At 38.1% G+C, this 27,811-nt stretch overlaps 3 protein-coding genes across 21 annotated transcripts in view; 1 reads left to right on the top strand and 2 right to left on the bottom strand.

The window, feature by feature from the left end:
• The window catches only part of svila (supervillin a), a 50,615-nt gene extending 35,042 nt beyond the window's left edge, over positions 1–15,573 (bottom strand). For 10 of the 16 annotated variants that reach the window (XM_086065862.1, XM_086065852.1, XM_086065851.1 and 7 more), the window contains exon 1: positions 3,124–3,546. In XM_086065862.1, the coding sequence (XP_085921988.1) occupies positions 3,124–3,181 (58 nt within the window). In that variant the 5' untranslated portion in view covers positions 3,182–3,546. Of the gene's footprint in view, positions 1–3,123; positions 3,548–10,098; positions 10,231–15,426 lie in introns of those variants that run through there. The other 6 variants (XM_086065849.1, XM_086065848.1, XM_086065861.1 and 3 more) reach the window with 4 other exon arrangements.
• A 5,746-nt stretch (positions 15,574–21,319) lies between these two features.
• LOC147155754 (cyclic AMP-dependent transcription factor ATF-1-like) lies at positions 21,320–26,492 on the bottom strand. 3 transcript variants are annotated; one of them, XM_086065805.1, is made up of 4 exons: positions 26,336–26,492; positions 24,772–24,916; positions 21,987–22,095; positions 21,320–21,903 (listed from the first exon to the last, which is right to left on the bottom strand). In XM_086065805.1, the coding sequence occupies exons 1-4, from the start codon at positions 26,348–26,350 to the stop codon at positions 21,765–21,767; spliced, it is 408 nt and encodes a 135-aa protein (XP_085921931.1). In that variant the 5' UTR covers positions 26,351–26,492; the 3' UTR covers positions 21,320–21,764. The 3 variants fall into 3 exon arrangements, with proteins under 3 accessions (XP_085921931.1, XP_085921933.1, XP_085921932.1); XM_086065807.1 differs by lacking the exon at positions 26,336–26,492 and adding an exon at positions 25,252–25,355; XM_086065806.1 differs by lacking the exon at positions 26,336–26,492 and adding an exon at positions 25,158–25,263.
• The window catches only part of prkdc (protein kinase, DNA-activated, catalytic subunit), a 32,427-nt gene continuing 31,074 nt past the window's right edge, over positions 26,459–27,811 (top strand). For both annotated transcript variants that reach the window (XM_086065804.1, XM_086065803.1), the window contains exons 1-4: positions 26,459–26,748; positions 27,363–27,439; positions 27,514–27,618; positions 27,734–27,808. In XM_086065804.1, coding sequence (XP_085921930.1) covers positions 26,583–26,748; positions 27,363–27,439; positions 27,514–27,618; positions 27,734–27,808 — 423 coding nt within the window. In that variant the 5' untranslated portion in view covers positions 26,459–26,582. The remainder of the gene's footprint in view (positions 26,749–27,362; positions 27,440–27,513; positions 27,619–27,733; positions 27,809–27,811) is intronic.

Here is a 27,811-nt window from a genome sequence, read left to right as displayed (position 1 = left end):
ACTGGCAGTAGTAGGACATATTAGGAAAAGATTTTTGGCAGCACCTACCACTGAATATCCAACATATTTTGGACTAATTAAATCGACACTTCAAGTGTGACATATCTGATATGGCTTTGTTTACATTGACGGAACATGTAACCATCCACATTTATCAAATAAATCTAATGATGGCTGAAGTGTACTGAAGTGACTTTTCCTTTGAGTAAATGTATCAAACAAAAAGCAGACACTGATGTGATTTCCATCAGGTTGCCGTCATATACAAAATCCTGTAGGATTTCTTCCTCCGGGGCAGCAGTCTTGTTGCTTTTGTCAGGTCTACAAATACTTGAAACCTAAGCTGTATGAGCTTTACATCTAACAGAGCTTGTTTGGTGACATGTGGGCCATTAGGTCCCCCTTAACAATTCAATGGTAAAACTAGACACAAAACATAAAAACCTACATAATGATCAAAGATGTCGCTAAGCCTCTGATACAGATTGGAATGCGCAGCAACACTGCGCCTGAAACGGCCTCGTAAGAATTATACTGGAATCCTTGAGTTTACACCGTATAAAACAAGAATGATGTCATGTCACTGTCTGTTTTGAGTATCTAACCGTTTTGTTTATAAGCTGTATTTGCTTATAAGCTGTTAAGTGACCAAGTGGTCTCATTGAATGTGCCCGTTGCCAAATCTTGAGTGTCAATCTAACACAAAGTGTAGCAAAACCTAAGAGCCAACAGGGGTCGAGCATATGTTCAAGGTGAGATATAGGATTAACTTTGACGCTTGGGATTACAGCGTCCAAAAGAAAATGTGTCATGCTTTAGCTGACTGCATTACATCACGCTGTCTGTCTGTGTGTGAGTGCGTGCACGTAGACGTCTACTTCTCCCAGCAATTACCCACATACTCAGTCTGCCCTCACCATTCATTGGGGTGGGGGGGGCACAACCTCAAATTGTGACTAAAGCCTTACTGAGAACAGCTTAGGAGGCAAAGCGTTACAAAACAGATGGGGAATCACAAACTGAGGCAAACAGTGAGATTTAACAAAAGGCTACACAATAAGCCAATTAGGCTTTCAATGCTAATAAGAATTAGAATAGCACCTTTTTTTTTTATATTATATTAGATATTTTGCACAAATCTGCTTACTAATAAAAAAAGTGATGACAACATAACATCTACGGTAAAGGTAATGAGGACCAAGTACAGTGACCCAAAAAAAAGAAGGAAAAAAAATAAAATAATCGGTCCTGAACTAGAAAACAGGCAGCAAAGAACATTGATGTTCAATCAACCCTGCATCAGGCATAAAAGCCTCAAACTGTGAGCAGATTCTTGTGGATTGCAAGCTATTCCCACCTGGGGGAAGCAGGTCTCAACACTCAGTCTTCACTTGTGAAACATCACAAAGACGGGTGGTAATAAGAAGCAGGCGCGGATCGGGGGTCAGTCACCAGTGCAAAATCATTTGCACATACTGGAAATACATTAAATATTAAAAGTTGTATTTCCCCTTTGTGTAACATCCTATTCTTTTATTGACATATTGTAAATGCTGTTAATGCTAACACAGCTAGCCATGGACTAGACCAGGGGTTCTCAAATGGGGGTACGTAAAGGCACTCCAGGGGGTACATGAGATTTTAAAATACTTCAATAATGTAAAAAATGTAAGATAAGGCCTTCTGTGCCGCTTCCCCACGTCTGTGGAATGCCCTCCCTGACACACTGAGGGCACCACAATCTATTGACTGTTTTAAAAGAACTCTTAAGACATTTCTTTTTAGCAGAACATATGACCCACCCACCTAGATGTTTTTTTATAACAAAAAAAAATGCATGCCATTTTCTTCTCTACTTTTAGCCCTTTGAGATCTTGCAATGTAAAGGACATTAAAAATAAAATGCATTATCATGTATATTTAAAAAGTATATGTAAATATTAAAAAAAAATATATATATATATATATATAAGTTCATAAAATGAATTTCATATTCAATAGGCAATTGAACTTCAGTGTCCTAAAAAAACAGTATTTCCCCCATACCAGAATGGTTTGACCCACCACCTAGAATCACCCATCTATCACTTGAAAAATTCAGTTAATTATTTATTTTTGAGAACAGAGCTTTACTATATACAGTATGATCCCAAAAGATGACACTATGTTGATAATAATCTGTATGTGCACAAATCATTATTTATAAATAAATAAATTATTTATTATTTTTATTTCCAAATAGTTCAAGAGACCACACAAATACAAATAGATTTCCAAAGTTGAATAATAAATCAGACAATTATGGCACAGCACTGTTTTAATTTAATTCAATTTTTTTATTCTTCAATCAGAAATGTTTTGCGCTAGTTAGGGGGTACTTGGCTGAAAAAATATTTCACAGGGTGTATGTCACTTTAAAAAAAGGTTAAGAACCACTGGACTAGACTATTAGGTATGCAGTGAACTATGCAGACTTTATATTATAAACTTCATAATATGGTGATATTGTGCAAAACCAAAAACCTTTCCGATGGGCTTGATTCCAAGTAAATGTATCATGCTGAACCCTAATGCATCCATAACACGTGACTGAAGTGCTGCTGTGGCAGGTCTGGTGACACATTTGACACTCAAGAGATTCCATTTTCATCTACACATTTGCTAAATTTGACAAAGAAGGATATCTGGCTGTTGGTTAAATGGAATTAGTAGTTAATGAGAACACCAAGTCTTAATTTGTGCAAACATAATTCCAATAGTAATTTATCTTATTTCATTTGTCATGAAGATGCATTACATAAGCCTTAACAGAATCACTAACAAGAATATAAGCTTTTTTGAGACCAGGTGTATGCAGCACAAGCCTCCCTCGAACAAAAAAGACCATGCATAGTTAAGAGTCCTTTATCTCTGCTCTGCTGTCCTTGGAGGCTACAGCTACAGTGCAATGACAGCTGGCTGGAAAGAAGGACATTGAGCAGAGAGGAAGCAGGTCTGCTGTGCATCACCTGACAACTCGGATGATCTTATCCACAAACTCCTCAATCCGAGTCATCTGTCACCAACTCCAAAACTGAACCCCAAACCTATGACCTGAGCTGTATAGAAACCATTCTCTCTTACCTTCACTGCAAAACTTGACATGGCTCAGATAATTGGAAATCCACGGGTTCCGATACATTTTGGCCCAACAAAAAAAAAAAAAAGTTGTTAGAGAGGGTGAATTGGAACAAAAGAAAAGCAATGCAGCTGCTCAAGAGGTGCTGCTGCGACAAAGCAATTTTTTACAAAAGCTTTGGGACAGAGTGAGGGAGAGCGAGCGAATGAGGGAGAGAGAAAAAAGAGAATGAAGTCAGGTAGCATTCAAGTCGGGGAGGGGAGAGCGCAGAATGGGAAAGGAGGTCCTGGTTAGTTTTCTCGCTACCCACTCAGGGTGCCCACCACCACAACAGCATGCAAAGCTACAAGCTGTGCTGCACATGCTAAGCTCATTAACCAAGGCCCGATGACAGGCAGATCGCAGCAGAGGGGTTTGCGTAAGCCTCGCGGACACAGCGAAACAAAAAAGATGAGTGCGTGAGCGAGAGGCAAGGAAAGTTGGGAGTGTCCGAGGAGAGTACTGCTTTCCAAATCCTTGGCTCCTAAACACCAGCGGGATGCCAAAAGAACCCGTGCTGAACATGAGGGGAAGGGGAGAGATGGGAGTAAACCAAAAGTGAGCGGGACGAGAGGAGAGAGTAGAAATAACCCTCTCAGCCTGATGAGAAATTCCAGTACGCGTCCAGCAGGAATTAAATAAAAAAGGGACGGAGACAGGAAGGCAGATAAGACGAGACGCACTGGAAAAAGGAAAATGTGCCCAAGTCAACCCAAGAAGAATACTAATGTAGAAGAGTCCTATATGTAACTCAGTAACACAAATCCTACAGGTTGTATTTGGACGAGATAAGATGATGCGACCATCCCATTTTTGATTCTGTGTTTCAGTTTACTTTCTGGTTCGTGGACAACAAATTAAAGGCACTTGGAACAGACGGAGAGGACTACCATTTGACATCTAGGACAGAGGTGGTTGATTGTGATTCAGCGTAGCAAGTTCATATTTTTACACCAAATTTGCCACTCTTTCACAGTAAATGAGTTTTAGAAATGAGTTGGCTGGTATTGTTGTAATGTTACAGCAGGCTAGCTAGCTAGCTAGCAAACAGCAAGCGCAATTACATATTGCCCGTGCGCTTTTCCCCTGCCACTTCTTCTGTTCATTGTCATGTGAAAGCAAGAGTCTATCCCAAGTCAGTCCCAATTTGTAAGCCACATCAATAACAAAGAAACTTGGGAGAACCGTCCCGCAGCTCTCCTTTCTAAACACTCAAAAGTCCTCCTCAAAAGCACATGTGAACCACTAATTCCAATTTGACATCCCCATGCACTTCATAAACCCTTTTTTCCTATTAGGATTATCGCATCTGTGACGGCCAAAAACAACACATGAAAGCTTGCAGACATACACCCATATACGTCAGTGTGTCAATGATGCGCTTATCGCCGCATGGAGAAGGCCTCACAAGGAGCCTGGCATGGAGCCCGGCATGGAGCCCAACGTGGTTATTCTGATGCTGACGGGAAAATAGTGCAGTGTATCTTATCTATCTCCGGCATACACAGTCAACCTGTCAACATGTGGCAGGTCATTCATGGCTGCTGAGATAATATATTAATCTCCGGGGACTACTTGCGCATGTAAATGCAAACCATTTTAAGAGACAATTTGAAATAATATTTTTTAAAATAGACATAGGGATTTAATATACAGCCTATAGCAAACAGTCAAGGTTGAGAACTTTACAAGGGATGACATCTTTAGGTCCGTTGAGATGAGATCATCGACGAGCATGTAAACACAGCTACACAGACTGAAGACAGAGTGGTGGAACACAAATACTCTATAATGCTATCATCACCTCTGCGCCTCCAACCACATAACACCTGTCTGTATGTACTGAATGTCTGTCTTACTCGTTGGTAGTGTTTGTTTCTTTAACTCGTCTGTCATAAGATGAGATCAGCCCCGCAAAAATCACCTGATGGTTCCTAACCTGTTATTAGTAACGATGAGGCTCGACTGCAAGGAATAGGCAAGACCTTACAGGTTACGCTACTGATGCAATGCTTCTATAGGTCGGAAACCTTGGTGGGGATTTGTAGGGTCAGTTCCAACAATATAGGGAAATAGCTTAGAGGAAAAAAGGGAAAATAAACCACAAAACTGAATATCTCTTTTTTTTTGTTTTCCCGTAAATGTTTCAAACCTAAAATTAAAGTCGGATAAAAGAGAGCAGAATAGGTCAAAGTGTCACTGACAAAGAAAGTGGTGAAGTAGATTCATTCCAGGATACAGTTAAGAGAAAAACTATAGCGAAAACCCGGTTCTAAGAGAGCATGAAACGGTCACTGGTCTTGGATTAAAGCAAACTGTCCACAATAATTTCCTCTGACGCTCAGATCATTTTGTGGTTGCATTTGCATGCCAAGAGATACATTTATTACTTGCCCCAGACCTTTGTTCTTCCTTCTCTCCGCTATAAAGTTGAGTAAATGTGAAATTAAAATGGATGAATGAAAACCAGGATTGGAGGCATATGCTCTCATGCATTCCTATGTGGCATTCAATTGTATATTATTCATAAACAATAAAGGCTTAGACTAAAATTGGTTGAAAATGTCCCCAAATTAAGTAGAGTTGCAAAAACCATGGCAATCAAACAACCTGGATTTTTCTTACATTCTACTATAAAAGTTCATATAGCTAATGTATATTTTCATTAAAGTAGCAACCTTAATAAAATATTTTCACAACTTTGATGAAACTGACTTAAAACTAGTTGAATGGTACCTTTGCCATGGCCTGAGGGGGTCTGTATCATTTTTACTGGCACTAAGCAACTTTGAGGAGGATGGTAGGAACACTGCCACACAAAAAAACTACAAATGTGCTGACTGCTTTATGGCATATGTTACTTCTCCCTTTCCCCATTCGTTACAAAGACGGAAGTCAATTTGAATGTCGACGCACGATTACTGCTTTCCTGGCAGAAGCTACAAGACAACGGAAAAGTTTTGTCTGAAGAGACAAAAAAGAAAAGGGGAAGCTACCCATATAAAAGAACAGTCAAGGATCAAAATTGGCCCGGATTTTACTCGCTGGCATGAGCTAAAAATAAAATAAACGATGCAATGCGCTTGTCCTCATGGGAAATGTGGTCTTCATCATACACAACATTACCGCTTTTGTCCATATGGTGTCACCATAATCAATGTAAAATGAAAGTTTCTTAGTGATGCTTTAACAACTGAACTGACAAAATTAAGTATTTTTGTTTTTGTTTTATACATTACCACGAGAGACCTTGATTCATTATTTCTATCAACAAAGTTGGCCTACCATATCAAACCGTATCAGCTAATTACAATTATGAACTTAAACAGTGCAGAGAACCAGACAAGCATAACAGAGTTGTTCTTCTACCGCTAATCACCTTCCCAGATGTTCAGTCAACTAAACAGGATGATTTCCAGCCTGGACAAGCTCACATGTGCAGTCAGTCAGTATTAGATAAACACTTCCAGACAATTATTTTTGCCCTTAATACAACCTCTGGTGCTCAATGGCATCCCGACAGGTCTGCTCGTAGTCACGTATAATGGCTGCATCACCTTCCTGATCCAAAAACTCATATTAAAGAGTACACAGGAAGGAAGAAGTAACAACTGGGCTGGTCTCCTAGACCTTTCCTTCGTGGCTTTCTTAATCCCACAGGAAAATGTACATATTTTCCACAACAGACCATCAATCCAGATGAGTACATCCTTTGGAATGCATGGTCAGCACATACATGGAAAATGTTAATTTATTCATAAAGTTTGCGTACCACAATGTGTACCGCTCTTCGCACCCCAACGCTTCTTCCACATCAAATACGATAGACCTCAAACTTCAACCCTCATAATCAAGCTCCCTATCACAAACCACCTCAAGCCCGAAACTTTCCATTCACATCACAAATAGACACACAAGGACAATGCTGACCTTCTGCGGCAGTTTTACAGTCTATTAACGCATGGCAGTGCACACACCTCAGCATGACTTTCCTAAAATAAAGCAGATAAGCATTCTCAAGTTTGGATTGCGTCGACTCCAAGTCAAGTGCTTTAGAAGTCTAGCGATGCATCTCACTGAAGAGCTAAGCATATAAACAAAATAATAACATGCACAGTGTGCGCTTCATTTTGACACCTAGTCCACATCTGGTCTTCGCCGTTCCAAATGCAGAATATGCGGTTGATTGCATTTGCTGGGGATTTGTTTCCATCGCTTAAGTGCCATGGACAGCTTCCCATTTGGAACCGCTAACCTGGAGGACAAGAACTCGCACTCTCTCTAAACATTTCTTAGTGTGAAGTGAACCGACAAAGGACAACAGCCATCAGAACAGTGAAATGTGACTGCAATGACTGGAACCTCTGAAACGGCTAATAAAAGCAACCGTCACATGCCCAGAGATTTTCTGGCAAAGGCTATTGAATACCTTTCCAAGAAAGTGCAAGCGCCATGCACATAAGTGATTGGATGTATAATGTACAAGGCCTTACCTGCAGCTGAAGAAGCCTCTGACAGAGCTCAAATCTGAGGTCAATGACAGGGGACAAACAGTTCCTTCAAAGCCTCAAAGGACTATTAGTGGCTCATCATAAATCACCACTAATTCGAAGGCTGGTTGGATTTAAATAAATGAAAAGACGTTGCAGCAAGGTAATTATGCACTTAAGACCACCACGTGAGGCTACCTAGATTAGGCCTTCTGACAAGACTTCAAATGGGACACCAAACATAAACTGCTTTGCAAGCAGCTAAGACAAAGAAGAGGGCCCGGTTGCTCTTGATAAGTCACTTTTGTTGAAAGATATTTTCACAAATACTCATTTGGACTAGCAACAACAAAAAAAAAAAAACGCCTCAATCTTTAAATGTATTGTTTTTCCAATAAAAGAACATTGCTACCAAATAGCCTTAATGCCACATTGACTCAATTCCTACACTTTTTTTTTTATCCAGCTGCCCCATGGGGATAAATAAAGATTACTGACTCTGAAACTTAATCAGATCATCACCAAAATTGAATAGGTGGAAACAAGTTGGAAACGTTTGTGTAACTGTTGTGTGAAACCAATACAGTAGGTTGATCTAGCCCAAGGGTCAGCAACCTTTACAAGTCAAAAGAGCCATTTTAGGCCAAATAAATAACCAAAAATCTGTCTGCAGCCGCAAAACAGCGCTTTACATTCAACTACTGATACGCAGTATCAAGGATACTTGATACTTGGGATCGAACACACAACCTCTGGTTTGGGAGATGACCACCATACCACTGAGCCAAGCCGCCCTACCTTGTGTTTGTGCTATTTTTCATACATTTTCTAACTTTCTGGCAAATTAAAAAATATATGTATTTTTGCCATAAATTTTCTAACATTTTATGTCTTTTTCTGGCAGCTTAAAAATCTGGACTTTTTTAAAATATTAAATTATTCATTTTTTAAAATTTAATTATTCATTTCTTTAAAGAATATTTTTATCTAAACAATTAAAATAAATATGTAACAAGAACATATCAATTTGCACATTTTTTCTTTCTTTTTTTTTTTTAGAGATCCACAGGAGAGGGATTAAAATAAGCGAATCATATGTTTGGCTATGTTCTATATTAGCCAAATAACGCAATTACAACGATGGAAAATTATCACATGTTTATTTCTGTCAACTCTGTCATTGTTCCTGATAAATCCATGTGTCCATTTTTCATACCTTGTCCAGAGTGACAGACTACAACCGTTGATCGCACAGCTGTGCATTTTTTGGGAATGCCCAGTGTAAAAGTCAGCTATGTGAACCCCTACACTACCCAATGGGACCTCATACTTAAATAGTAACTAAATATACAATCAGAATTCAAGCTCAAATGACTACTATTACTTAGGTTTCCCCAAAATAACTCATGAAGACAACACATGCTCTTGACCCCATAAGGAGAAAAAAAATGTGGGAGAGGTGAGCGAGTAAAGCCACCGCAATCACTATCTGAGAAAAGGGATGGTGACACAGCCAGTCAAGCAGAGACGATGAGTAAGAGAAGAATATCACAACATCACGCTTCACACCGCCTTGCCCTCCATTCTAGGCCAGCTGACAACACCCCCCCCCCCCCCCCAAACGCTCAAAAATCAGACCATCAAACTAAGTTAGTAAACCAGGGCTTGTGTATATTTGGGGCAGGATTTAAAAATAAACCAGCCACCCAGGTCACCACAATTAAAAATCATTCATATGCCCCAGTTTATTCGAGATTCATATATAAATAATACGCTATGGGCGTAAAAGTACTCCAATAACTTAAAACGTCACAATTGGAATGATTTCAGCACTTTGCTCAACACTCATGCGGGTATTTTGAATTTGAATGGAAAAACTTGGGGGAATGCTTGGTGTGTGTCGCTGTGCTAGCCAGCACTATTTCTGTCTGCGTTCTGACGGGGTAAGAGCAGGTGCAGCACAATGAACAACTGTAGACCAGCCGTTAGTCGTTGAAGCACAGAGTGAGTCACATTTTGAGATCCACTGTCTGACACAATCTGCTTATTTAGATCCATCTTTTCAACTGAGACCAGAAATAACCATTCATCATATGTTCACCATAAACACATACAAATGTGGCTAATTACACCTGAAAATATTTCACTTTATCATTATCAAACTTTATAAATTATCACAAATGTTATTGCATTATTTTAAACAGCGCTTATTTTTTCCAACAAACTTATATTAATTATATTATATATTATATTATATTATATTAATATTCCTGCCAACACAATTATTGATATAAAGTTGATAAAGAACAACCCAGATACCTTTAGTTTTTAACAACTTATGTGGGAGGGGTTTTCAAAGCTGTGAACATATCAAACACCTGTAGTTAGATGTAATTAGTTTGTCCTCCAGGACTGAAAAATAGCATTTGACACACTTCAAAATCCACATACCTTCTTGAGCTTCTTAGAAAGCCATTAAATCTGAAGTTGGAAATGTTCAGGGTCAGTGTTTGAAGTTTATCCTGTTTTCGTTAAGATGGAGATCAGAGCTCTGGAGACTTGTGGAACAAGACTACTGGGACGTAGTAGATGGACTGACAGGTCGACCTGCCGTGGCAACATACCCGCCCCGCCCACCAACTTTCCCCCTACGACTCTCCTTTAGGGGTCCATGTGTCGTGGATACATCTACAGCAGGCATGAGCTCGGCAGGGGGTGGGGGGTGTTGCGAGGGGGTGATAAATTTAGAACGGTGCTTTCCCACTTCATCAACACCGAGCCAGATCAATCATTTGACGAGTGTGACAAGTGGCAATCATATTCGACTGATGGTGGACGGCAAGAAAAATGACAAGATAGCTTTATGCTTTCGTTAAACAAAAGTATAGTATTATAAATTGAGGAAATGGAATTGTTGTTTGGTGGGTAAAACCTTTTGTGTTCAGGTTCATATGATGATTATATGTCTACTTTATTTTTATTGTGTGACAAATAAAGGTTATATTATCTTATATTCATGACTCTTTTTGTTGTCGGTGCCATTCATAACATTGAAATAAAATTTTAAAGAGTATGCAACTATACGACAACCTCTATTGATGAATGCCTCGTGGATTGGATGGATTCTACATTAACACGATTTATAGATGGGATACAATATGATGGATGACTTTACATACTGTGCTTGGTGTCATGAAATGGAGCAACATCCAGCAAACAGCACCATCTAGTGTTTCCAGAAGGTATGACCACTACACAGTTTTGCTTTCTCGGCTCTAGACAACACATTGTTCTGTAATGTAATCACGCCAGCTGATTATTCATGGTGGCGTTAAGAAGAAAATAACCTTCTCAGCTGTCTGAAATTTTAATCAGCTTTTAAATTAGGGGAAAAAAAAAAAAAAAAGAGGATTCAGCCACTTTATAGTCAGGCACAGAGTCACAATAGTTCTACCAAAATAGAGTTCATCAGTACACAAATATGATTTCAATTTAGGTCAAGACGAGAGCTGAATGTTGATTGCTAACATAAAAAAATAAATAAATAATCAAACATAGCTGAAGGGAGCGGAGTTCTGTTTTTCCAAAAATACTGTATATAAATACTGAAACAATGTTGCTAACTTCATTGCCCTGCGAGAAAACCTTCACTCAGCAATCTATGATCCAGTAAAAACTGCCTGAGCTTTTACCCCATTTGAGGTTTGGCTACAATGTTTGGCCCAGAAACCATCCAGCAGTAGAATATGATGTGCCATTCCACTTTATAATCACATAAAAAAAAAGAAGGAATAAACATAATCGAAACAAGCAACTTCACCATTAATATGACTAAAGATATCGTAGCTCAAATGTGTTCTTCTACTATTGTCAACTTGTAAATGTGGGCTTACAATCCTTACAGCATAAATTAATAAAGCAGCAGGCATGCGTATTGCATATGCTGCCCCCAAAAAGTTCAAATTCCACCTCTTCTTTACTGCTCTGTCTCAATTAGCACAACAAAGCTAATTCAAACAATCTGTGCACTCCCCGTAATGCGTGGTGACCAACCAGATGCGCCGGTGTTTTTCATCAAAGCTCGTTTCTCTTGCAAAACACGGCATTTTCTACGCAAAAGAGGAAACAATTTTTAATTGAATGGCCACAAAGTGCGAGTGGAAAAGCTAAGGAACGCTCACACAGTCAAGTGGTTAGTCAGGGTGTGTTTACACAACAACAAACTCAGGACGTTTTTTTCAAAAAGCTTCACTGACAGATGATGTTGACAAAACTTTCCCATTCACAGACCTGCAAAAATGAACAGAATTACTGAAAATCCACGTCCCCGGTGCCGCTCTCGACCACTCGCTGACTCAATTCAACCGCACGTACACGCATGGGTGCTTGTGCTTGGCAACATCGCCTATTGTGTCACCGAGGGCAGCTGTTTAGGTCTCATATTTCCAACATCAAGACAACAACACGGGCAACTACGAAAAGTTTGTCCATAAGACCAAACAGGACTGCGAGAAGACCTTGTGCTCGGCAATCATGTGATCAGCGTGAGCTTGTAGGTATCTATGCAGACAAGAATGTCAGCTCTTCGGGGGGGTGGGGGCGTTTGTGTACTGACCTCTCCCCGCCTCACAGCAAGAAACTGGCAAATGAGGAGTGGAAGAAGCAAACTTTTAGACAGCTGGATCCAGTTGCTCTAGGAGACCAATACCAACAATTATAGAGATGTAGTAATCGGGCAAGTGACTCCACCTATAAATTTACAGAAGCTTAGGGTAAAAAAATTTATTAAAGCACACAAGTATAATAACCCCGGCAGCTTTATGACAACTATTGCACAGTGTACACACTAACAACAATTAAAATTTAAAACATCTCTCCGACAGTGAATAAATTATGCATCAACATCCTGATATTGGTCTTTCGAACTGTGTCTTGTTCAGATCTCTGGATTATTAAAGTGGTGTTGATGTTGCAGCCAGAGGGTGATACATTAAACCAGGTCTACAGTCTGTTGCTGATTCACCGAATTTCTTTTTGCCAGTCCATTTAAGGCAAAGTTTGTGTAGCCGCGTTTCTTACTTCATACTGTTTAAAATGCGTGTTAAGTCAGATTTAGGCCATGACCTCAACAACTCTCCTTCTTTAGTTCCTACAAATGTTGCCCGCCGAGATAAACCTAGAAAGCTATTATTGGATTGTGTGTATAATATGCTGTTATGAGCTATCAAATATCTAAACTGTTAATAGAAAACACTGCGGCATTGCAGCTGTGACGTGCATTAGTTGGTGTTGAAACCGTGTGGCCAATGCCAGTCTTATATCGTGACCACGCGGTAGACACACATTAGGACCGGTAGACATTTTTTTTTCCTCTGTATTCTTAATTGACTCATTGAGCCATTTTCAAAAGTAAGAAGATAATAAAAGCAGGTGAGCGTTACTCGGGATAGACCGATTATTGGCTGCGCCGATATTCCGCATTCACGGCTGATAATAGATCAATTTGAAAAGTGTTAACTTCAGGGAACTAATTATTAAAAATTTCAGAGATGCTGCTGGCCCTGGGCACTCACTGCACATTCTGTTTTTGTTTGCAATTAAACCTAAGATAAGTATAAAGAGAAAGAGAAGAATAGGGGGGGGGGAGAGAAGAATAGTGAGAACAAAAGAGGTGCGGTTGTTAAGGATTATAGACCTATAAATCATTGCGGTTTACATGTTTTTACTTCAAAGTCATGGCAATCCAGACCTCCCAAACCATACTTTTAACATGATGTGTTGGTTAGTCAACAAACGCTAATGGACTAAACCCACATCCCACATAAACAACAAAAAAACAAAACAACCTCTCTTGTCCATGTAAATTACAGGTGTGGCCTCCTCACTATCGCGGCCTCCCAAAAGAAGAGCATCTGCTTCTAATAGTCTGCCTCCCAACCTCCTTCGAGGGGCACGCATGAATCCAAAGCTTCGGTTTTATGGATTGGTCCCCCAAAACAATGACGCAACACGCTGTAGACTTATGTAACAAAAGCATTCTGGCAATTTCTCTCTCTGAACCAAGAGGGGGGAAAAAACTAAATCAGCAGGGGACACACTTAAGCCATTTCCACATGAATATTATGACTTTAGGGATGTGCCATTTTGAAACGTAACACTAGGATAAATTTGAAGAAAGCATGTCAATTTGAAACACACTTATTTGACAAAAATATCTAAATATAGATAAATCCAACTAAGTGCTGCGCTAACAACACAGATTCCATACCTGCTTATGGAGTCTACTTATTTTGGTCAATTATTACACTACCTGTTAAACAGGAAGGAAGAAGGGGGGAAAATGGAGCTGCACAATAGGTGGATGTGTGCGTGTCTTAACTGTACAATTAAAATTGACAAGCATCTACAGAGCTCTTATCTTGCCTCAATACAGGCTACAGTATATCATGTATACACTGTGTCTCAATGGAGGAACTTGCAACGGGATGCAGAGTGTGAAAACAAGCAGCATTTTAGGTCAACAAAGTGAGAGTTGTCAAGCTTCGCGTTGAACCAAACGTTGTTTATGCAGCTTTGTCGTCATGACAGCTTGCGATAGTAACCCGAGATAGTTAATCGGCCCGGGCGTCCATTGTATTATTAATATAGCACATACAGCAAGCAATTGATGCAGATCTTCAGTTACAATTTTACACAGGGAACCTGTTCATAAAATGATATTTTGACACCATAGAAAGCTTTGAGAATTTAATTCACGGCATTTAAATCCATCTTAAATTCCATCCACAAGTACGTTCTTTGACAATTGGTTCAGAATTTGCAAACTCACTTGTATTTTTTAAAGGGAAGTTAGTCGCAGAAAGAAAGAAAAAAAACACACATTTGCAGTGTTCAAGCCAAAACCATGTCTAATATTATGGTTTGGTGCCAAACAACTTGAATTTAATTTATTCATGCCACAGATTTTGCTAGAAAAAAATGCTTTGCCACCATCTTGTGGCATGTATAGGCAATTACAATCCTTTAAGCGATTAGTTTCAAATACGATCAAATTTTCACTATTCGCAGCAGGGCTCATTCGCTCAACTGCAAAAAAAAAAATTTTGGAGTGCAGTGCCGATTTTGACCTACTAGCACACTGGTTCTCAGCCCCGGTCCTCGAGTACCCCTATCCAGCCTGTTTTCCATGTCCCCACAGCCAACACAGCTGAAGATCGTTATCAGGCTTCATGCAGAGCTTGCTGATTAGCTGATCGTTTGAAACACCTGTGTTGCTTGTGGGAGACATAGAAAACAGGCTGGATAAAGGGGTACTCTAGGACCGCGGTTGAGAACCACTGTACTAGCACACCCTTAAACTTGATAACTGTTTGATCAAATCATTGCTCAAATGGCTTCGAAATCCTTGATATCTGGCTAAAAATGCACTAGTACACTTAATAGCAGTGGCATTCTAATATTCTACTAGGTGACATCTAGTATTCTAAAAATAAAATGGAGTTAGTGTGTGTTCCTGTATTTTAAGAATATTTACACTTGTCCGAGAAGGGTCTGGTCAGCTGCGCAGTTGACGGTCGTAATAAGAAATGTTCAACTCGAATGAACAGCTTGCAATGACTTTATCTTTAAACCAGACAGAATAGCAGACGGCTTACGAATTGATGGCGAATTGATGCGACTTTAACTATCCAAACTTTTCACAGCCGCTCGTTTGAGCTCCGCTGCGGTACAGAAAGCAGTTAAATGTATTTAAAGCAAACAAGAGAAAGACAAACTTACCTGTTCCCGTCTGTGTTGAAGAACGTCAATGCGACGCCAGTCGAACCAACGAGCGGCTAAAAACAAACTTTTGGAACATCCCGCTTACACACGCATGGACAAAAAACAAACACACAACCGCTGTCACTTACGTCGAACCACCGCCTGTCATTAATTTAATCACTTACAAGTTACTTATTGTGATCACATGCACTTCCCGTGGTTTACTTCAAAATAAAAGCATTCTTAGGTACTGAACAGCATTTTGCTTCTCGTGGAATCTTTCACCCCCGCTGAGTAGCACGCTATTTTATGCATCCTATTTCTATAACAATAATGATAAATTGTCGACTTCTGCCCAAATACTGACTTTTTGTGAAGTTTTAATGTTGGAGACTTATTCACACTAACCGGTTCAAAGGTGTTGTTCAACTCTAGCTTTATACACTTCCTCTGCATTCTTCTTGTGGCCAAACACGCCACAGTTTTTCTTTTGGTGGAGAAAAAATCCCTAATTGTCATATAGATGGGAAATGCACTGTGAAAAAAGTAGTGGATGATTTAATGTCTTCCGCAAAGTGTTTTTGACTGGGCTGCGAGAACCAATATTCAAAAGAGGAAATTGCAAATATAAAACTACTATTAAACAATTAAATGTTTACTAGTAAACTACTCCCACTTACATTCACTCGTATGAAAAACGTCTAGTCTTCAATTCTGCAATGAAAGAGCTTTCATTAACTCACTTATTCTCATCCATCCATTAGAGTCACTCCTCAAATATGGACGCACAAATGCAAAGTAATGTAAAGTGTTTTCCTGTGCTGGCGTAGAACATAAAGCCACAATGCAAACGTGCAGTCAATTTCCAGTTTACTGTAATGGCCAAGTAAACAGTCAGCATATATTGTCCATTAAAAAGTACTGTAGCCGGGGATAAACATAGACTATGATCAGTGTTATGCCTCTCAAAGTCTGTGTGACTCCATCAGGAAAAGGTTTGTGAAGGGCAATGTGGATTTGAGGGGTGACTAGTCAAAAGCGGAAAAGTACTGGTAAACATTTGACTTTTGTTTGACTGGCTTGTCACTTCTGCTCTTTGTTCAATTTTTGCTCCTTTGAATCGTCTCCAGGGTGGTGCTTTCTTCAGATGGTGTTGCCGAGGGAAACAGACGACTAGCAAGCAAGCAAACACTGTCAAAGAGTGGCTGTTGAGAATTTTAGTAAAAATGGAACTCAGCAGAAAAACACAAAAGAGGAGATCATTTGGAGCAGATGTTGTAACGAATCCCATATATTTTAGTTCCTCTCTCATGCAATATATGACCACATTCTAAGTCATGCAAGGGAGTAAATAGCACATGTAATCTCTGTCATGTGTTAATCAAAAAGGATAAAGCATGCTTTGTTTACTAACAAAAGCCATCTCAGTCACAATGCTTTGTTGCTGCTCAACTTTAATCAAATATATTCAGCAATGCTGTGAAGGCTGACAGTTGTTGCCGAATTATGCATTCCATAAGTACTGCAATATTGTGAGAAGTGAGTTGACAATTAGACACAGATACAGTACAGACTGACAAAGGGACATCTGCGGTTAGCTACACATTCTACTTTACTTTTTCTCAGAGAAAAAAATATGTCATAAGGCTGATGCAATGTTTAGAGCAGGGTACGTGTGCCAAATCTGATGAGGCCAATTAAACCCTCATGTTGATGCTTCTTTTGCTGTAAAAAATTACTATATACTGTATATGTCATCTTATGTACAATTTGTACATATTTGACTTTGTCTCATTACTACATACCAAATGAGTGAGCATTCTTGTCATGGAGTCACTGCCCTTTTGATTGGTGTGACCGCCATAAGCCGCAATAATAAGGTCATACTGGCAGCTAACAAGACCTCTTTTGTATGCTATTGTTCTTCATATCACTGGGCTTTCCTCCAATGTCGTTTACCTTGTAACGTGTGTGCGCAGGGCCAATATTTCAGGCCCTCATTACTTTTAATTGCATTTTGTGCGGCTGCGTTTTACAGTGAGCGGTGGCCCCTTTTGTGTGTGTTTGATGAGGAAAATGAAGTGTGTGACAGCCGGTGCTGATAGCGGCAATGCTAGAGAAGCTAACATGAGGCGAAAAAAAAATACACCAGTCAATTTCCTACCATGCTCATTCATTTAATATGTTTGAAGTCTGGGAATTGCCTTTTAAATACCATTCACTGTGTGTGCAATGTTAATGGATCCAGTATCAGGCAAATGGATGTTTGGAACTGCTCGTTTGGACACATATGCAATAACGCTCAACGAAGCGGAGACAATTGGGATTGCTATTACAGTGTTTTGTAAGAGCGAGTGTAGTGACCTATTGCTGGATGAATGTCATCATGGAAGATTGATTGATGGATTTACTTTCAAGTGCGATATGGAGGGGAAAGGCCACCACACTTCGTACACAGTCAGTAGGTTGTATTTTTTTTTTCTTTTGCCCGTTTTAGTGACCTTCTTCAGGCTTCTGATTTGATAAAATAGAGTTGTATTCAGCGGTTATCTTGCTTTGGCGTCCACATAATGGCTTGTGAAAGTATGTCAATGTGGACTTTTTTTTTTTAAAGCACCACTGATAGGAACAGATATTTTTCTGACTAGTTGTAAATAAACACACACAAAAAAAACATCAAAGCAAAGCAAAACAAAACAATTCCCATCTCAATTCCTAATTGAGGATCGTAAGAACTATCAAGAAGTGTTAAAGGGAAAGTCAACCTTAAACATTTCTTGATAATAATATGTTATATGTGATCTCACTAGTCTAAACATGACATTCTAATTAATATTACATGTTATGAAACAAAATCCAGCCGTTTTTATCCATCTCAGGGGGCGGCCATTTTGCCACTTGCTGTCGACTGAAGATGGCATCACAGTTGCTCAGGGCTCAGGCAATGACCAATAACAGCTCACCTGTTTTCTGAAGCTGGGCTCTTGATTGGTGGTTACCTGAGACCTGGGCAACTGTGATGTCATTTTCACTTGCAAGTGGCAAAATGGCTGCCTTCTGATATTGATAAAAACGGCTGGATTTTGCTGTTTAACTCATATTCAACTCACGCAATATTAACCAAAAAATACTGTATTCAGACTAGTGGGGCTGCATAGACCATATTATTGTCAATATGTTTATTTATTAATTTAATTTAATTTAATTTAATTTAATTTAATTTAATTTAATTTAATTTAATTTAATTTAATTTAATTTATTTTATTGTATTTTTTATTTTATTTTATTTTTATTTTTTTGGGGGGGGGGTGGCATTAACTTCTCCTTTAAAATGAATTCAACCATTAAATGGACAGGACATTCCCTGCTGCTATCACAGTTCAATGAGAGAAGTTTTGTTTCAGAGATAACTTTTAATTACTATACTGCTTTTTTGTTAACATTACTGGGAAGGTGATGAGATATTCACATCTGTAAGTGATTTGTGAAAGAACAACACTGAACACGAGCTGGTTCAGACACTAGCCAATAAGAATGATGTAACAGTCATTTGTAATGAGGTCATCTTTAACTGACTAGAATAAGGACATAGACTGAGCTGGAAATAAAAAATGCATACAATATATTAAAAAAATAATTGTCACGCTCAATATTGTTTTGTTGTTTAAGTAATTTATTTATGTATACCCCCCCCCCCCCCACATACACACACACACACACAATTTAAAACAGTTCCTAACTGTTCTGATAACATGTCACTGACAAGTTTTTGTCAAAATACCCCAAAGATCAATAACTATTTTAGACACTCTATTTCATGTCCTGTTGAAAATTTGCCTGTGTGGGCTGGAAAGAATGAAAATTGCACTCGCACAATGCAAGATGTGATATACATTTCTTTAAAAAGTAAAAATGTGAGAACATAATCAAAGCGAGTCATAATGTATAAAGAGCTTACTTAGTACACATCGTACAGTAATACCGAGATGTAAATGTTTATGAAAGTTGTTTACATCCATGTAAACCAGTTCCAAAGTGGTCATTGTCAGTGTGAAGTGGAATTTATTTGTAGTCGAGCACAGTCCCACGTAGCTCTCCCACTCCTCTCACGTCAACAGTGAACCGCATTGTGCAAAAAATAATGGGAAAATAAAAAGAAAGGATTGTTTGAGCAAATGTGGTGCCCACGTACAGTAACAGAGCAGAATGATCTATAGGGCTTCAAGCATTCACGATGTTGAGCTCACAAACAACCAAAATAAGATGGCTGTCGTAGTACCAAGACTGACATGTGAGAAACCGCATGGCGACAAGGGGCAAGACACACACATTTTCCCAAAAGCTTATATGGTAGGATATGGTATTGTGAAGTAACAACGTACAGCCATCTGTGTTACTCTTTATCCGCAGGTCGGCCCCCTCTTCCATAATTAATGATAGCTCAATAGCAAACAGGCCTTGTGCTGTTTGTTGCCTACTGTTAGCCATATTGAATTAATCAAAACTGCATTTGACAGCAACAACATCGTTGTGCATTGTGTTCCAGGTAATTCAGTTTATTAGCCAAATGCAGATATAGCAAGAGGGTTATTGCTACATAGCAGGTGTCCACACAGGATTTAGAAGCTAGCATACGTACGCTTGATTCTTCAGCACATAGCAGCTGCTACGCAGTATGAAGTTACTCAGCTGCCTGCTATTTAACTTGCTCATCAGGGTGGATTGTTCCCAACGTGACAATGTTTTTCATTGGGATCTGCCAAAGCACTGTAAGCAAATGATTTCATGGGAGTTGTCCTGGGAGTTTTCGTTCTCTTAAACAAGAAAACTCTTCAGTTTTCTTCTTTACATCCTTCATTTGATAGTTTTTCTGTTGCTTCGCGCATGGCCACTTTCTGACGCAATCATCTTTATTATTATTATTTTTATTTTTTTTTGTATTTCTATGTAAATTCACTACGGAAGTGTATTGCATTCACTTGAGAAAAAAAAAGTACTGTTTTTCTGACTAACTTTTTGGGGGAGCTTTGTTTTTTGAGGGTTTTTTTCTGTTTTATTGAATAATTTTTTTCTGTTTTAAAACAAAAGTATGTTCTTTGTTTTTCTGAATATTTTTTTTTAAAGGGGTTTTCCCTCAGAGATTAGAGAACAAACCACAATACAGTATACACATTCATTTATTTATTGAGAGACAGTAAGTAAACATGACCATTTTATTGCATATGGAGGTATGCGGGAAAGTGTCTACTTCCGCTATTAGCGAGTCTGCAACAAGTCACTTGGAGTTAAGAGGTAAAAAAAAAATTACTCCGAAAAACAGAACACCAGCTCTGTATTTCGGAATATTTGTTTTTCAGTTTTTTGGGGGAAAAAATTAATGTTTTTTTGAATAATGTTTTTTCTTGTTTTTTTAAATATTTTTTTCTCCTGTTTTTCTGAATAATTTTGTTCAGCCTGTTTTTCAAAAATATTTTTTGACAGAAAAAAATATTCAGAAAAACATAAAATAAAAAATACTCCAAAAAAAACAAAGTTCCCCCTAAAAAGAGTTTGTTTTTTCAAGTAAATGCAATATGCTTCCGTAATTCACACCTGGGATTTTGTAATAATAATGAATCCACCAATTTAGATATTCAAACTTGTGTTGCAAGTGATTTCCCGCTACAAAGAACAGATGTCGTTTTCAAAAGTAGCCAGGGGGTAAAAGAAAAAAGACAATTTACCTGATAATTTAAGCAATGTAGCAAAGTATTTCTAGTTCCTTACATGAATCCCATCAGTGACTTCCTGTGGTGCGTTTGTTATTTTGGACCATTTGCATGTGGAGATATATGTGAGTGAGTGAGACTTTGTCCATGTTATGACAAAGCTACATTATCTGACCGCTTTTTTGATAATGAACAGTGCAAGCTTTTGTCTTAAAAATATTTATTTCAAGTATTCTCCGAATCAAATCAAATATTCTTTCACAACAATACACTTTCAGTATGGTTCTTGTACGATACTCATTTGCAAACACGTGCAGTCATTGAACTAAATCACTATATTGATATCTAACTTTGATTTGCCTCCACCATGATTCATGTCACAATTTCAAACATTCACAAAAATCTATTTTGGACAATTTTATGAAAATGTCCATATTGCCTGTATAATGGATTTTTGTTTGGGATTTTGAAATTCCAGAAACCTGACAAAATGTCACTGAATTATTCACTGAAGTTAAACACTGAAGTGTATTCATTTCAAATATGCCCTACTAACACTTTAAAAACAATTTTTTTATTGATCCACAGAAATGTGTGCAATTCAAAACTAGAAGCAGCAAAGGATTTCAGCCAGTTGTGAGAAAATTATTAGAAATTCTGTTGACCCATTTTCCACGTTTTAAGTTCTTCCTTCAAAGCCATATTTTCTGTTTCAAGCTTTTCTGCACGTTTCTCAAGATCTTGAATATAAACCTTTTTCCTCCTCCTGTATTCACGGGCAGCTTCCCTGGAAGAGGTCCAATCAAAGAAATTCATATGAAGAAATTCATATGTATTAACTGAAATCAATCATAATGACATTTCCTCTACCTGTTCTTCATCAAGCTGCGTTCTGACTGTTTACGCGGGATGTTGCCCTGTGGCACAGCCTGTGTGAAAATGGGGCTGGTGTACTGTAGCTGGGAGGCTGTCAGGTCACCTGGGGGCAGAGATATTAAATATGGCACAAATATAACATTCATATCATTTGAAATTGTACACAATAGCAAAGTTTTATAGAAATAAAGTGTGGCATATTGATGTTTGTTAAATTCTTGTGAGAAATCAACATGATGAGTGTTTTCACAGAAGTGATTATCATTACTTATGAATAGTAACATAACATCACATAATGAAAAGTAATCTGAGCAAATTTGTTATTTCAGCAGTGTGTATCAAACTGGTAGCCCTTCACACTTATCAGTAGCCAAGAAGAAGCTCTGTTAAAAAAAAAAAATGAAAAAATTGACGGCACCACAGAAATCTATCGCTGTTATATATGGTCGCTGTCCTGAGAAAAACGCTTATGTCAATAATTTTTGTCTTTTTTTTTACTACTATTTTTTTTATGTTTATGGGATGTAACTGAATACAGACACCATGAAAATGTTTTTTTTTTTAAAGAAAAAGAAAAAAGGACAAGTGTTTTTTACAGGACACCGGCGATATATTGATTAGAAATATTTTTCAGCCATTTTAGTGTGTGTCAAGTGAGGCTCAAAACTGCAAACTTCCCCTTAAATATACAATATAATAAATATATTGTTTGCATCAAATTGGACCTTGGCCATTTATTGAAAGTAAAAGTAAAAAATTTGAATTATTATTTTTTGAATCCTTGTTATTTGCTTTATCGAATCATATCATTTGGGTTTCTTCCTAAGGTCTTTGTTTATTATTATTTGTTTCAGAAAGAGACTTTTAACAGCTTACTGTACTGATAATGGATTGCATTTGAATTCTATTTTGATTTAAGAAGTGGAGGCTCCCTCTGCTGACTGTATTAACACTGTACTGTATTTCAGCAATGTAAGAAAAGGATAACATAAGAAAGAAAAATGCATTTTTGAAGTTGTTTTACAAGCAGCGCATTGTGCAAGCAAACTGAAACTTAAAAATAGAAATGAGCAGATATTTCATACTAATGACAAGAATTAATATTCGGTAAAACTTTATGCAGTTAAAGCAGCAAAAGCACACACAAAAATCTTTAAAATAACAGAATAAGCAAAAAAGGCAACATCAAACAAAGCCTCGGGGTTGAATAATATAATAATAAAACAATCAGTTATGCCATACAAAACACAAAGAAACAATAACACACATTACAAGCAACCCAGCAAATATAAAGCATAAAAGGTCAATTTAAATGATAAGGTTAAAGTTGCAAGTTGCAGAGCGTTGACCCAGAAAAGACTATAGAAAGCGCAAGAGACAACATCAACAATCGGTCGTGAGTATAAGAAGTTACTAGAACATCTTCTCCCATGCTGGAGTTTTCCAAAAGCACAAAACAAAGCATGTTGGCAAAAGGTCCAAATGCATAGCCATTTCTTTTTAAATAAACAAAATAACAACATTAAAATACAGGAAAAAATGTCTTTTTTTGTTGGCAATTAATCTAATACATTTGCCTTTGAGGTTTATTAGCTTTGAGCAATAACAAGAATCTGCTCAACCTCTTTCATTTTCTCCTTGAAGTGAGATCTCCAAAGTTTCTCCAGTAAGTCTCACGTTAGGCTCCTATATATAATTGCTGTCTCCCTTATTTCTCCTAAGGAATTTTTGGAAGAAAAAAAACACGTGACAAACACTGGATATAAAAAAGAGAGTAGAATGAGACCGAGATGAGGTTCTCACATTTGTTTATTTCTCCTGAAGTTAGATCTCAAAGTTATCTCCATTAAGTCTTAAGTATGACTCCCTTTTTTAATTGCTATGTCACCCTTATTTGAATTTTAGGAGAAACAAATGAGAACCATTTGAGACAAACGAGAGAGTAAAATGAGACTGTGGTGAGATTCTCAAATTTGTCTCACGAGCCAGCTTTTGAGCAATAACATTTTCCTCTGGGCAGTCTCGTTCGCTGAAGCTTGGTCAGAATCAACTGCACTTGTGCGCCGGCCGCAGCTCTTGCCGGAGGGCCGCGGCGCGGTTTAATCTGGATACCTGAATCTATTACATCGTTGATACAAAGATTCTGTTCCAAATCATCCGCTTTTCTTGTGTCTCTTTCTTTCCTGCAGAAGTATTTCGGTGACCATTTCCTTGAGTTTTGCAAGAGAAGATTTTATCTCCTCGGTCTCGTCGGTTCTTTTTCCACCAGGCATATTGCAACAATGTAGTTAAACATCCCAATGTCAACAAAATAGAAGTCACGAGCGAGTGCAGGAGCGAGTACAGATGCGTCCTTGAGTCTATATTTTGGTAGCAGAATGCAGCGCCTGAAAAAGTGGTTCAAAAACTAAATTGGTGTTTCGTCACAAGTTACTATTTGGGGAGACCTTGGTTGTGTTCACGGTAATGGAAACGTTCCGAACAAATTTGATACGTGTTGATACAAATGTTACATGGTGTGCCATACGATTCAGGGACAGTAACATTTGATGCATTCACATGTTTTAAAACAAAACCAATGTTTTGATTCAAGTAATTTGTTACTTACAGCATACAGCCAGTAAGTGAAATAAAACAACAATTGTTTAGGAGCACTAATCTTGCATTGCAAACATAAAACACATATTAAAATGTAATTTCGATGAATAATCGTTCATCATTCATTTAACTTGTAAAAAAAACTGTCATGTTTGGAGACACGAGTACAGAAGATTTTTACCTTGAAATCCTGGGAAACAGGGATTCTGATAACTCCATGGATAGTATTCAGGAGAAGTTGACTCAGAGGGAAGTGCCGGGGAGTTGATAGCCATGCCTGACAATGTCTGTGCCCCCTCAATAGATAAATTGTTTGATGGAGGAGACTTGAGGAAAGAGCAGATAGATATCAATAAATGAAAAGCCAGTATTTCATTACAAGTACATTAGTTTGAACAGATTATCATCAAATGAACACTTTCTTCAGTCTGTTTTATAATAATGCATTGACAACAAGATATAAATATGACATCAAATATGAGTACTGTAACCTAACTACCATTAATAAATCTGATCTAAATCCCAAAATGTCATTATATTAACTTAAGCACGTTTTGAAATACTCACATCCATTGCGATAGGACACTTCCCTGGGTAGGCCAGAGATGAAAATGTTGGAAAAGTGTGAACAGGTTTATAAGAGCAACACCATCATACCCACCTTTCAACCGGGACCGTTTGTCTTTATGAAGTGACAAACCAGTAACATCAAAGATCCAAAAGTCTTGCCTTCAAAGTCATGTGACTTGTGGGAAATAAACTGAATTAGCCATTGAAAATAAATGTCTGTGAGGTTAAGAAGTTAGGATAATGAATGAATGAATCTAGGGGTGTACATCTCTACAATAAAAGATTATTCGATACATATCATGATACATGGGGTACAATGTGACTTTCAAGTGGAATGATTTGGTTTGATTCAGTCGGATTACAATTCGATTCAATATGGTAAGGCTGTAGCTTTGTCATGTTTATTAATAACATGTAACAGCGTATAAAAGGTCTCCAAAGCCCATCATGTTCAAATTAATCACAAAGAACCAACATATCATCAACATCAAAATGATTTATACTCATTTGTACCTGCGTCTCTCATAAAAGATGGTTTATGATGCGATCTCGATACATGGGGTGTGGCGCAATTCAAGGATGGTACATTTTAAAACGATTCGATTCACGTCGGTTAAATCAAAGCCGATTTTCCCATTTGAATCGTTTCGTGTTACAGATCTATTGTAATCCTAAAGTTACACACTCTTCTTGATTCATAGCCATTAACAAGTTACAGAACAGAAGCAAAAAAATTATAATTACAAAAGTGAGAATGTCCAAAGTGGCCCAATTGGGTATTTTCTCCTCATTGTTTTTTTTCTTTCTTTTTTTCCCCTCCAAAATCTTGAGTGTGAATGCGGAGCAGGTCTATTAAATTCACAAATTGATACAGATCACTGGAAGTTCAATTTGGCATCTCATGACAACTCCCTGAGGATCAGGGTTGGTCAACTGGTAGCCCAAGACTGCAGTTGAAAATTATTTTTAAAATTTAAAATCACGAAACGTGTTGTTTTTTGTTTGCTTTAAAATGCTCTATATTTGAGAAGTGGAACTTTTATATAGGAATTTGAGCATTTCATATTAAAATACTTACTGTCTTGTAAATTGGTTAAACAAAGAGACATGCATGTATTTTGTCCTTGTTTTAAAATGGCATTTTAGCATACCTACTTATTCAAAGCGTTTTATACCTGATGAGGCAGCATCAGGACCAGTATCTATCGAGTTGACGAAAAATTGTGTCCCCTTTGTCGATATCTAACGTAACTTTTATTTTTGAAAACCTACGATTCCGCTTCCTGTCCCGAAGTCTTCCGGGTACGAGATTGAATTGCCGAGTGCACTTTGGGTGCAGTAGCTTCAAGTCATTGACTGCGCGCCTATGTAAAGTAATGAAGCGACGCTTGTAATGTTTGTAAGTGCTACTTTAGGTCAGCTATGTCTTTTCCGCAAAGCAACGCCGCCGGAGGGATTCACGGGCTCCTTTTGAAACTTCACGAGTCACTAGCGGACGACGACACCCGTCGTGCGTCCCTGAGATGTCAAGATCTAGTGGAAGACCTGGGGCAGACGTGCATGCTAACACCCAGCGACAATGAACTGGGTAAAACAATGGACGTAGCGGAAACCCAACATGCGTCCTTAATTTGAGCGCGAATGCTTTTAAAGGATGGAGCATTGCACATGTCAACAATTAATATGGTGTTTACAAGTTCAATAGACCAGTATTATTGTGTTATCCTTGCAACATATATCCCCCTCTACTAAGTTTTTAAGTGTATATTTTCAGCCATACAGGTCATGGTTATCCACAAAACAACCAAGAAGAGTGCATTTGTAGCCGTACGAGCATATACTAGCATGCTCTTTGTAGTACAACTTTGGCGTACTTATTAAGATACATTATTAATAACACTCAAACATAACTTCACTAAGGCAAAGTTTTGGACACGTTATCTTATTTAATAAGAATGTATCCATTTTGACTTGTTCATTTATAAGTTTTAATTAAAGGCATCTTTAATAATATCAGTTTAAATGCACTTATTGTAGGAGTGTGACATTGTTGAAACATAGCCTATGTTACATAGGTGACTAGTACTACTGCACATGTACCAAAAATGTGTGACACATACAGCCTCAGGAACAACAACAGCAAAAAAATAATAATAATGTTTTGAATGTGCTATTAACATGTTGCCATCTTGTCTCCCGAAGCTTTACAAACATCCTTGTTGTTTTCAAAAGACTATGGACTGCTCGTCTTCATCAAGAAATCCTTACCACAGGATGAGGTGGGAACTGAGAGTATAGCAGGAAAAAAGTAGTCTCATGTTGATAAATAACGTAATGAAATGCTTCCCCGCAGCTCCGGGATGCCAGGGTTAAGACATTGTGTTTTTTGGAAAAGTTTTTGGACAAGCTTTCTCCTAGGGCCAAAGGGTGGGAGAAGACATACGCCATTGACATAAGAGTACGTTTGGACGACAAGATTACTGTATATTAATTTCTGACATATATTGGGGTGCTAACATAACAAACTTCTCTAAAATGCTAAATAACAGGATTATTTATGTTCCATCCTGTAGGACACATGTATGATGGTGTATACAAAGGAAAAATCAGCCAAGTGCAGGACAGCGGTGCTTGAGCTGCTTGTTAAGGTT

Source organism: Leptonotus elevatus, chromosome 21 (assembly GCF_054856555.1).
Source record: "Leptonotus elevatus isolate MCC_2025b chromosome 21, RoL_Lele_1.0, whole genome shotgun sequence".
Taxonomy (NCBI): domain Eukaryota; kingdom Metazoa; phylum Chordata; class Actinopteri; order Syngnathiformes; family Syngnathidae; genus Leptonotus; species Leptonotus elevatus.
Note: the sequence above shows the minus strand (reverse complement) of the source record. Positions and strands in the feature narration are given on the sequence as shown.